Source organism: Sycon ciliatum, chromosome 2 (genome assembly GCF_964019385.1).
Source record: "Sycon ciliatum chromosome 2, ocSycCili1.1, whole genome shotgun sequence".
NCBI lineage: Eukaryota > Metazoa > Porifera > Calcarea > Leucosolenida > Sycettidae > Sycon > Sycon ciliatum.
The window spans coordinates 29,319,146-29,332,206 of NC_088644.1; the positions used below are offsets into that span (position 1 = coordinate 29,319,146).

The 13,061-nt window shown below is 45.1% G+C and overlaps 1 protein-coding gene across 1 annotated transcript in view; it reads right to left on the bottom strand.

Moving 5' to 3' along the window:
- Positions 1-13,061, bottom strand: part of LOC135809586 (mucin-like protein) — a 46,392-nt gene that overhangs the window by 11,848 nt on the left and 21,483 nt on the right. Inside the window, exons 3-9 of the mRNA XM_065322966.1 lie at positions 11,892-12,174; positions 8,520-8,803; positions 6,592-6,756; positions 5,693-5,733; positions 5,225-5,328; positions 1,498-1,801; positions 471-640 (exon numbers count right to left, since the gene is read on the bottom strand). Coding sequence (XP_065179038.1) covers positions 471-640; positions 1,498-1,801; positions 5,225-5,328; positions 5,693-5,733; positions 6,592-6,756; positions 8,520-8,803; positions 11,892-12,174 — 1,351 coding nt within the window. The remainder of the gene's footprint in view (positions 1-470; positions 641-1,497; positions 1,802-5,224; positions 5,329-5,692; positions 5,734-6,591; positions 6,757-8,519; positions 8,804-11,891; positions 12,175-13,061) is intronic.

A 13,061-nucleotide genomic window follows, 5' to 3' on the forward strand; every position in this document is an offset into this window, starting at 1 on the left:
GGCTGGGCGGGGTTGTGAGCAGGCTTTCATTTCATCTTTTCTTATTATTTCTTATTATTTCTGCTTTTCATCTCATTACAAAAATTCTGCGCTTTTTCTCCATCTGCGCATAAAATCTAGACTGACAACCTGCTTGTTAAATCATGCACCTGCTTTCAGGCGTTAAAACCCTGTTGTAGAGGTCTCAGTCCTTATTTGTTAGACTTACCTGTCTTTATAAATGTAACTTACTCTCTTTCTCTCTCTCTCTCTTTCTCTCTCTCTCTCTCTCACACACACACACACACACACACACCCTCCGAGGCTCTCTCTCTCTCTCTCTCACCCACACACACACACACACACACACACACACACACACACACACACACCCTCCGAGGCTCTCTCTCTCCCTGGGATAGGCTGAATCTGGAAGGCAGATTGACCGAGGAAAGCAGCAGTCCAGTACAGAGAAATGCCCATAAACTCACTGTCACTTTGTTATGCTGGGTGTCATTGATCGGAAATCCATTGGCCGAGTTTGCCAGTTGCCTTGTGACGCATGATGTTCCATTGCCAAGCAAAAGCTGTGTGTCATTCACCCTTGTGCCATATGTAAAGAATTGTGAAGAGTTTCGTCCACAATCAGATATGTTTCCAACTGCAGTTACATCACCAGAATTGGACCGGCACATCAAATTAATAATGCATAAATTTATACTTGAAATGCTCTCACTAGAACTATGAGATTTATCAATGCTCCCCATTTTTATTCCTGCTTTGACATTTGTTTCCAGGGAAGAGTGAACACGTTAAGTAAATCACGACCCAGTAAGGAGGGACCCTCAGTTGCAACAACGCGTACAGTAACAGATTCAGTTTTCCCGTTAATCGTGACAGTGCTCTGGGCACATGTGCATGTTTGTCCGCATAATTTATTTTCTATAATGCATTATGTTATGAGCACTGTCCCAGTGTCAGCAAATATTGATTGCATGCCTTTGTACATATTTCTGCTTGCTTTGTTGCTCCATATACCTCCGATTTGTGGGGGAGGATTGCTATGTATACGTCATACTTCTTAATATGATGACTCCTCTTTTCTCTATCATACTGAGCATGCGTCATAACAACATGGTCTTTTTGTCCGTCACTACTCTATGAACTGTTTGTGTGTTTGTGAGGTCCGACACAACAGAAAGAAAGTTTCACCACCTCACCAAGTCCTGTACGCCCGTCCGTCTGCCCGCCCGTCCGTCGGTCCGTTCATTCGTCTGTCTGTCAGTCTCTCCCGACCTCTACAACCCTCCCTCCCCGTTACTCCTTTCCTACCGCCATCACACCTTTCTGGTATAGATGCACTGGTGGTGCAGCAGGAAAGGACACGAATATCAGCAGTAATGCGCCACCTCAAGTTTACTGTAAGAACACCTGGCAGTCTCAGTCATAGGTGCTCCTTTCCAAGTGTAGGGATAAAATCATGCGTACACAATCTGCCCTGTTACAAGGATCGCTTACCTGTGTGGTCGGCAACAAATTGCCATCTATTCGGGTCCTGGATGCCGAAAAATGGCGCCCCTCCGCCTGTACAGCTTTGCTGCCCTACCACGAAACCATTGTCCATGGTAATGGAATATGTTGCATCAATCTTCAGCTTCGTTGTGACGTAGAATATAAGCTGATAGTGGTTTAGATAAAGCGGGTGCTGTTTCAGGATGGCGTCGTGTGGACTAAGGGAGAACACGGCTGGTCTAACCACTGTACCATTCTTCACCTCATTGATGCGAATGGCAGCCGTGGTACCTTGCAACGGCCTGAGGATCTGTGGAAGTAGCATAAATGTTCAAGGCAGACTTTTTGCAACTCACGCTCAGTGTTGGACTATTCATGGACAATCACAGGACAAGATCCAGGAGCTGAGGACATTGTCTGGAACGGGCCTCAACCCCAAACTCCAGCAAACAAAACCCTCGCTCGTACTCGTAGCCAAAAATGCTGCGAACAACAGTTTGAACAAAAATCAAACCAAGGACGGCGCCAAGCCCCAGGTCCGTGCAAGACACCAGCAAGGCGCTATGTCATCCATCGACCATCGCGCGAGCCTGAGATACACATGAAACAAGCTTCTGAGAATTGCGGAGGAAAAGTTTGGAATGTTGTGGTGATGATTTGATGCTGATGATCACGCTGCACGCAAAACAGGCATCCCCAGCAAAAGCAATGACCACTGCAGTACCAACAGTAGCCTACAGCCGCAGCTGCCACTGGGCAATCAGCCATCACCAGCCGCGAGATCACGAGGCCAGATGACGGATCGTGGCTGCCGCCAGTGACTATCCAGATAAGTTGAATTTATTGTATGCTTTTTCTCATACTTGTAGGTTTAACAGATTGGTGCCATAGTGTACTCCAGTCGGCTCCGCTCAGGCTTTGTTGCGGTCGTGAATGAAATTACTTGTTTCTGTACTCCAAGCATCCTATTATAATGGAGATTGTCTCTCCCTTTTTCCGGCACGCACCAAATCATTCGGTAACGAGAGTAGCGCCGCCAACCATGCCGGATTTGTATATGGTGGTATAAAGTGCTTTCTTACGTGTAGGTGGTCAGGCGTAGTTGTACAATCGAATAAGCTCCAGCTTATAGTAATCGTGTGATTGCTTTACACCCCTACAGGCAATGTTTGCAATTCCAGTACTTTATGCGGGGTAGGGTACTACACTAGTTCCGCTTCCAGTATATCCATTGTACAGCGTCGGTGCATTATTTGTGCGTCAGTGGATGAATCTACAAATTCGTGTATGCGAAGCTAACTTCAGTAAATGCGCGTATGGCACACTGTGTGCTGTGTTTCGGAATGAGTGTGCTGCGCATACTGTGCGGGCGGACAAGTCCTGATGTATCTGTCTTACTGAACGCATTGTGCGTTGTGCTATGTTAGATCGGTCCTGCCTGATGAGTGCATCATGCACTGAGTGTCGGCGATGATTCCTGGTGTAACTGTCCTAATTGACAAGCACAGTATGCGCTGTGTGGTAAAACTGTGTTTCTGGATGAGTGTACTTCGCATAGCGTGTTGGCGGACATTTCCTGGTGTAACTGTCTTACTGGATGAACGCATCGTGCGATGTGCTATCCCAGACCTTGATGAGTACATTGTGCGCTGAGTGTCAGTGTTGATTCCTGGTGTAACTGTCTGAATTGATGAGCACATTATGCGCTGTGCAATGTCATATGAGTCCCGATAGAACTGTCTCACCGAAGGAGTGCATCGGGAGCTGTGCGATGTCCGACGGATCCCGGTATGTCTGACTGGAAGAGTGCATTGTGCGCTGCGAGGTGACGGTGGATGCCCAGTATAACTGTCTTACTGGAAGAGTGCATTGTGCACGGCGAGATGATGGAGGATTCCCAGTATAACTGTCTTACTGGAAGAGTGCATTGTGCGCTGCGAGATGACGGAGGATTCCCAGTATAACTGTCTTACTGGAAGAGTGCATTGTGCACTGCGAGATGATGGAGGATTCCCAGTATAACTGTCTTACTGGAAGAGTGCATTGTGCGCTGCGAGATGACGGAGGATCCCCAGTATAACTGTCTTACTGGAAGAGTGTATTGTGCACTGCGAGATGACGGTGGAGGCCCGGTATAACTGTCTTACCGGAAGAGTGCATTGTGCACTGTCCAATGCCAGACGAACCCCCTCTAGATCTGTCGCCCTGGATGATTGCGTTCTACACTGTGCGACGCCAGATGAGTGCCCATATAACTGTCTCGCTGGATGAGCGCCTTATGCACCGTACAACATAAGGCACTTACAGCCCGGCAGTGTCCACCACCTCCCAATATCAATGTCTTACTAGTTGACGTATTGTGCAATGTACGATGTCAGTTGTGTCTCTGGACGATTGTTTCAAAGAATGAGTGCATTACACCACGTACAATGTTGAGTAGAGTCCCAGTAGAATGGTCTCACCGGATGTACGTATTGTTCACCGAGAGTTATAATGTCGATTTCCAGTATCATTGTGTCTCATTGGAGGAGTGCCTTGCATACTGCGTGGGGTCAGCTGTGTTCTAGTCAAAATGTCTTACTGGAGGAGTTCATTCCAGTCTTATTCGCTCATCAGATTGTGTACTATACGATGTCAGACGGGTCCCCGCATAACAGTCTCTATGGGTGCATTGGGTACTGTGTAATGTCCGCCACCTCCCAATATCAATGGCTTACTACATGTAGTTGACGTATTGTGCAATGTGCGAAGCCAGTTGAGTCTGTATGATCGTCTCGATGAATGAATGCGTTCGCCACGTACCATGTTGGACGAGTCCCAGTGGAATGATCTTACCGGCTATACGTTTCGGTCACCGAGAGTTAAATATTGAGTTCCAGTATCATTATCTGTCCTATTAGAGGAGTGCCTTGCATACTGTGTGGTGTCAGCTGTAGCCCAGTAAAAATGTCTTACTGGAGGAGTTCATTCTCTACTGTGCGAAGTCAAAATAGGCCCACTGTACCAGTCCGATTGGACAGGTGTTACATGCACTTTGCAAAGTCGGATCAGACCTAACTTACTGGCTTCTTGCATAGGCTCTGTGTGTTCTGTGTGAAGCCTGGAGGCACTGTGTGAATATTCCTGGATTAATTCCAACAATTTTATGCTGTGCATTTTAATCATGCCGGCCCTATCGGGTTTCACTTGTCCCGAGTCTGTTTGTGGCACAACCCTGTACATGATTCTTGCTCCCAGATGACTTACTCTGCTGTTCTGTGTGCTTTTCCGGCTTGTTCTTTCTCCTTTCTCTTCTCTGCTCCCTGCTTTAGAGTAATTCACATCTGGCTGCGGCCAACTACCCATCACTTTGTGTGTTGTCGCTATTGCTGTCTATGTCTCTGGGTATACCAGTATATGTGGAGCGAGAAGGCCTAAACGTTAGACCTACTGTCTACAGAGACTCGTTTTCCATGCACAATACCAGGAGACTGGTCTTGTTACAAATAATCTGGTAAGTCAGTACAGTAAAACTAGGGTTAAACGACCATGCATGGTTCAAGCAAAAGGGCCTTATGACCCCTTATAAGGGGTCATAGGGGCCTTATGACCAGGGGTCTCCCAAACCAGACTACATGCATGCAGGTGACTTGGTGAAAAACTGTCACAAAAGCAGGCAGTCTCCTAAACCAGGTTACACCGTAGAAGGCCAGCAATGGGTTGCACGTAAGCGCTGTGCCAATACCTATCTTACCTGCTGGTCAAAGTCAACAGAAAACGTTGCGCGAACATACGGTGCTGTTTTCCCGCGTGACATACTGGGCTCCGCGGTGCCTGGGATGATCTCGGGGGCACTTGCTGGAAGAGAACATGCCACAGATAGACATCATATGAACATGTGCACGCCTGACACAAGCGTTTTCTGGCAACACATTTCACTACATGTGGTAAAACGTGGAAGACTTTAAATCCTCCTTGAACCAAAACTTCGTTCGTTATAATGACGGACACTATAGAACATGCAGCACGTCTTTGTTTCCAGAGAAAAGATTTTCATGAAAAATGATCACTAACACTGAGATATGAATGCGATTGACATTTCCTCACATAAAGCCACAGTAACAAATTAATTTGATGATTGTTCTCGACTAGGTATACAATGATAATGTGTGTGCCAGCGGTGTACAAAACTTAAATGCACATTCGTTCACTTTCAACTTACCACCCGCCAGCAGTGTGACACATATTTGAGGAGTTGTTTGCCTGTAGGAGAATTGGTAGGAGAACTAAAGTGACTTCATGTTGTGTTATAGATGCGTCAGAAATTCTATTTTCAATGGAAGTGTGAGTCCATGAAATCTGCACCACTGTGCGGAACCAGGTTCTGAATTGCTCTGGTTTCAAGTAGTCATCAAACATATTATTAAATTTTGTTTTTGAAGATGGCACCCCGGGAATCAACCACATTGACTTAGCATGCACTGAGATGAGTGTGTTGCACTTGTCCTGTGTGGCACACGCAAGCCACTTCAAGTACAGTTGTAGCCAGTGTAGTTGGATCCCATGAACACACTAGCACTGGCCCTTTTGAACTCATGAATTCACTAGCACTGGCCCTTTGATCTCATGAATGAAGTAGCACTGCGCTCAAATGCACCAAACAACATCTGTGGTGTTTCGGGTGTGGCGTAGTGCATTCAAAGTTTGTAAAGACATATTTTGCATTCAACTTGAAGCAAGAGTTTGTACTAGGGTTACAGCATTTTACTCGTGCCTGGCTACAATCTCTGGACCAAAAGAGTACTATAATTATAGGATTTCAGAATGCAAAGCATTGGATCATCAGTCAGAGTCAAGCTGCTTCTGGATGAGTTTTGCTATCTGAATGGAAAACCTCTCGGTTAGTATTGTGTGTGGATGTGAATAGCTCTTGAACCCAAAGGTCAGAGTCTCGCAAGTAACTTCTTCCAAGAATTATTGCAAGCACTCAGGATAATTCTCGTCATTTGGCAATGTAAAATGAGCACTCCAGAGTTTGCCTTGACAAGGTGGCTTGGGAGAATACAGTCAGGAGCAGGATACAGCGGCCAAGTTGAAACTTCCTCTACACCCAGCGCTTACCCCTGAGAATCTTCCGCTAGGCAGCAGAGTACATGCTGTCCATACTGTGCACGGTTCGGTGTCCACTTCACCCAGATCTCACTGTAAAAGGCTCCGTTCTCACTTAACTGCCTGATAGGGCCCTTTACCATGCCAATCGGTGATGTCAAAGTGAAGTCTCTGATTCTGTAAGGCAAGATATTAAAAAACCCAGCAGCTGGTGTCTCAGAAAGCACAAGTTTTATTACTCCGTATAATGGTGGCAAGTGGAGCAAGTGAAGGGCTCCAATTCAAAACGCGATAAAGACCAAACCGGAACTTTTGCGTTTTTTGTCACGAAATAATTCGTTTTCACCCCATGGACGTCTGTGTGTCGGTTTTACGGGTCAAAACGCAATACATCCCAGTCAAAATGATGCCTAAAGTTTGTGTTCTTCCGCAAACGCGATAAAAGTCATTGATGCTGGAGTGCAGACCGAAAAAGAACAAATGAAAAAATGCACTTCCTGAATTTTCCACAAAATGGATTTAGCCCCATCCCTCACACAAACAAGTCAACAAAGAGGTATCTTTGGATTGAGGAGTGCTGGTTTCGAAACAACTGGTTTGAAGCTCAAAGTAGAGCTGGTGTTAGCTCAGAGCAGAGCTGGTGTTAGCTCAGAGCAGAGCTGCTGTTAGCTCAGAGCAGAGCTGCTGTTAGCTCAAAGTAGAGCTGCGGTTAGCTCAAAGTAGAGCTGCGGTTAGCTCAAAGTAGAGCTGCGGTTAGCTCAAAGTAGAGCTGCTGTTAGCTCAAGGTAGAGCTGCGATTAGCTCAAAGTAGAGCTGCTGTTAGCTCAAAGTAGAGCTGCTGTTAGCTCAAGGTAGAGCTGCTGTTAGCTCAAAGTAGAGCTGCTGTTAGCTCAAAGTAGAGCTGCGGTTAGCTCAAAGTAGAGCTGCTGTTAGCTCAAAGTAGAGCTGCGGTTAGCTCAAAGTAGAGCTGCTGTTAGCTCAAAGTAGAGCTGCTGTTAGCTCAACGTAGAGCTGCAATGCTAAATGGTTGTAATATAGCGCAAGGCAGAGCCGCAGCAAATAGCTAGATAACACCAGTTGTGAGCGTGGACCCGATTAGTGGGTACGATAATTGTGATGGTGTGAATAAGTTGGATAGGGAGGGATGGTGGGAAAAGAAACACTGCTGAAGCACGATCCGTTGTCTGGAAGAGCACAACAGGGCAAGCAAGATTTGTTTTTCTTTTCCGCAAAATGGGCTGGCGCAGCAAAACAAAGCGCATGACGTCAGTCTTGAATGCAGTACAAAGCAATGCAGTGCAGTGTGTGCGCTAGTTCGGATTGTTGCTAACAAGTACTAGCACAGCTAGTACACCATTATCTCGTTTTTAATTGGAGCCCTTCAAGTATACCTAGGTACAAAGTGCAGTAACCGTGGTGAATTTGGATATGCAAAACTACCAAATAACAACGTTTGTACAACTAGGACTGGACTGAACACATATGTTGTGCTATTGTGATGGTGATCGTTTGAGGCAGCGGAAGAGAGATTTGTTCAATGGAAGTCTTAGGTGCAATAGGGCTTGAGAGTGCTACGTCACAGCCAGCCTGGAGTCCTGGCAGCCCTAACTTTTGGATTCACTTGGATACAGATTATGTTTGGATCCATCGTTTCTTCCTTCACAGCAGGGTGACACATCTGCCGGTAGTGACTAGACTGAGCCCTCTAACGGTCCTGGAACAACCGCTGGCAGAGAACAAATTCACACCTGCGTACAACATGAGGGGCCTACCCATCACAGTACTGTAATCCACTATGGGCAGAGTGGATCCGAGAAAGTCGTTATTTAGCGGTTACATTTGTGAATGTAAAAGGCATGTGAATGCGATGGGCACTTCTGTACAAACATACTACCGGTTCTATAGCTATAGACCAACGGACTCGGAAAAGCATGACTTACCTGTTAAACTGCGAAGTTTCCCTGACCCTGAGCGTGGCATTATACTGGGTGCCCGGCTTGATGGGAATACATCTCTTGTCGACGGGACTGGGAGGTGCAAATTCTGGGCGAGTGGTGCATGCCACGTTTGACTTGTAAACATCTAATAAGAACTGGAGAGGAACCTGACTAAGAGCGGGGCCATTCGGATCTGACAGCACAAAGTCTTCCAAGACAATCGCCACGGCATGGTAATGGCTGGTTCCTGTTTCTAGCGTGGGTGGAATCATAATGGTGCAGGGATTCTGCAACCAATGAAGAGAGAAGTTATCAGCATCATTATCACTCATAGCGAATATGTCACCACACTCACGCTCTTTCCGCAATTTACACTGTTTGGCGGAGGGGGACTCTATGGTAATGCTGTCATGTGGGTATTCATTGTGGTTAGATCTACTAGACGTAGGAAGTTCGGCAGAGCATTCACATGTACACAAATGCATGGAATGGTTATGCACAGGTGCAGGTACAGCACAGCTATTTCTTACATGCTGGGATGGGGAGAATTCTGAGCGAGAGAAGAGGCTACCGTATTGATCATACCCACATTGTGCTTGTTTGGTCTTAGAAGTGTTTTCAATTATAACACTATGAACAACAGCCACAGCCACAGCCACGGTGCAGCCCCTACTCAGTCTGAGTTGTCACGTTTGTCCTTGTCTCAGTACCATTGTGTTTCATTATTTTACGAGTTGGGTATGTGAACATAGTAAAAAAATACAGATAAAACACAAACGCCGGGCGACGATGACAACAACAATAGAAACAACAACAACAACAACAACAACAACAACAACAACAACAACAACAACAACAACAACAACAACAACAACAACAACAACAACAACAACAACAACAACAACAACAACAACAACAACAACAACAACAACAACAACAACAACAACAACAACAACAACAACAACAACAACAACAACAACAACAACAACAACAACAACAACAACAACAACAACAACAACAACAACAACAACAACAACAACAACAACAACAACAACAACAACAACAACAACAACAACAACAACAACAACAACAACAACAACAACAACAACAACAACAACAACAACAACAACAACAACAACAACAACAACAACAACAACAACAACAACAACAACAACAACAACAACAACAACAACAACAACAACAACAACAACAACAACAACAACAACAACAACAACAACAACAACAACAACAACAACAACAACAACAACAACAACAACAACAACAACAACAACAACAACAACAACAACAACAACAACAACAACAACAACAACAACAACAACAACAACAACAACAACAACAACAACAACAACAACAACAACAACAACAACAACAACAACAACAACAACAACAACAACAACAACAACAACAACAACAACAACAACAACAACAACAACAACAACAACAACAACAACAACAACAACAACAACAACAACAACAACAACAACAACAACAACAACAACAACAACAACAACAACAACAACAACAACAACAACAACAACAACAACAACAACAACAACAACAACAACAACAACAACAACAACAACAACAACAACAACAACAACAACAACAACAACAACAACAACAACAACAACAACAACAACAACAACAACAACAACAACAACAACAACAACAACAACAACAACAACAACAACAACAACAACAACAACAACAACAACAACAACAACAACAACAACAACAACAACAACAACAACAACAACAACAACAACAACAACAACAACAACAACAACAACAACAACAACAACAACAACAACAACAACAACAACAACAACAACAACAACAACAACAACAACAACAACAACAACAACAACAACAACAACAACAACAACAACAACAACAACAACAACAACAACAACAACAACAACAACAACAACAACAACAACAACAACAACAACAACAACAACAACAACAACAACAACAACAACAACAACAACAACAACAACAACAACAACAACAACAACAACAAATATCTCTTATTGGCGATGGTGCCATCGTGAGAATAAAGAATTCAAAAAAAAACAAAAAACAACAACAACACCAACAGCAACAACAACAACAACAACAACAACAACAACAACAACAACAACAACAACAACAACAACAACAACAACAACAACAACAACAACAACAACAACAACAACAACAACAACAACAACAACAACAACAGCAGCAGCAGCAGCAGCAGCAGCAGCAGCAGCAGCAGCAGCAGCAGCAGCAACCGTAGCCACAACACCAGCACCAGCAGAAACAATACCAACGAATGCAGAAGCAGCAGTGGCAGCAGCCACAGCACCAACAACACATCAACAACATACCGTAGAATTCCGCGGATAAGCCCATGGGCTTATCTGTTTCACAAGGACATTTCGGTGGGCTTATACGAGCACATGGGCTTATACGCGGGCATGGGCTTATACGCCGACACCAACATGTGCTATTAAAAAGTATCAAGGAAGTGAGAAGTACATTGCTGAAAACCACTGTGCAAACAAAAACAACCGATGGTCGTGCTGAAATGTACGAAAAAACTGTAATGTGCATGTACTACGTACATGGTAAGGCCAAGAGTCCATAATTTATGGACTCTCGGTATGACCTAGGCCAAGAGTACATGAAACCCGTTTTCATGTACTCTTGCCTAGGCCCATGGGCTTGTACGATGAAGCTTTGTGATTTTCAAACAAACCCTGGGCTTATGCGCGGGCGGTGTACGCTTCTTGTTGGCTGAGAATTCGAAAGAAACGAGAAGCAATGTTCTCTCGAACTTCGAATATTTGCGAAGCTTGTTTTTTGCTATCTGTATTATTTTTGTTGTGGCACGCAGAGCAGGTTGACGTCACTGTAGTGACATAATCGTTGTTGAGCGAGCGCTGTGAAACAGCGCTTGCGCAAAAAGATTGTCCTTCTTTTTGTCTTGCTCACCAAGGGCCCACCCACCCGCCCTCCAAGAGCCCGCCCACTTGCCCTCTGTATTGCTCTGATTGTGAATGCGATGGTGTCCTTGCTGTATCTTTCTGCACTGCTGATTTTATAAGTTCTAGTTGCTTATTATTTTATTTATTTTATCTGGGTGGTCATTCTGCACTAACCGTTGCTGTATCATTTTGCCTCAAATTCTGGCAACTCTGTTTTCCCCTTGAAACAAGGCAATGTGGCTGTCCGCAGCCGACCCTGCACTGTGGTTTTGCTGTTGCAAATGTGAGGTGTGAGAGAGAATGGGCTTATACGCGGGTGGGCTTATCCGCGGGATACTACGGTATTCAGTGACCCAGCATTCCCGTCAGCCTACATGCTTACCGATATCAGAATGGCATTGAAAAGCGGAGGAAATACTCCGCCGCACTCTGAGTAATCTTTACACCATCTGCACCTCACAATGTCATTGTCTGGATCGTCCGTGTGGATCGACAGGTTTTGGCCACAACCGTACTGCATTCGGACGATGGGGATCTGTGCTGAACGAGGACTATGGTTGATCATGCCCGTGTCCGTGCGTTGAGTTAGATTCATGCTGAAGGGCCATACCCAGCCCGTGTCTCTGTACCGGACCAGTGTACTGATCCAGCAGCAGCCCTCATAACTAAACAGTCAAACAGTCAAACAGGCAAACATTCAAACAGGCGAACAATCAAGCAGGCAAACAGTCAAAGAGACAAACAGTCAGACAGCCAATGTTCCAGAAAGAAATAACCGTAGGCACCCGCATGTGCAGTTATCATGTCAAATTTAAGGGTTGACAGAGTTCACAAACGTGAATGGAATGTGCACTGCGCGAAGTCTTTAGAAGCGTTGTAAGGCACTTCCTGCTACTCACAGCCAAAGGTTGATGAAGTGCATGTAATGAGGCAAATGATGTCCTGAAAATGAGGTAGAAAGGTGTGACGGACTCGACTGGCACAAGTATTGTGTACTCCAGAGTCCACCACATCACACTACCTCAACCAGTAGACCTATAGAATGTATACAATGCAATAACGAGAGAGCTGGGAAGCTCAGGGCCCTACGCTATGCTTTTTTGCCTAGCGAGAGTCAACTTTCTCTTTGCATTCGAGGGTAATACGATATCGTCTGCCACCTTGATGACCTAGGCAAAAAAAAGCATAGGGATGTAATAAATTTTTAATTTTTCTTTTTTTTCAAAGACATAACCTAGGATTCGAACCCGCACTATCGTCCTGCATGCATTCCCCCGATACACTTCGCATACATGCTCATTCTTCCAAATTCCTTCAAGTTATGATTTTGCATTTGAAAGCCCTATTTGAATATTGTGGCCAGCTGTCTTTGATGGTACGGTACGGGACAGGTGCGGGATAGCGCCAGGCATGCCGATGCTGTCCTTGATGGTACGGTACGGGACAGGTACGGGATAGCGCCAGGCATGCCAATGCCGTCCTTGATGGTATGGTACGGGACAGGTACGGGATAGCGCCAGGCATGCCGATGGCACAAACAAACAAACATACA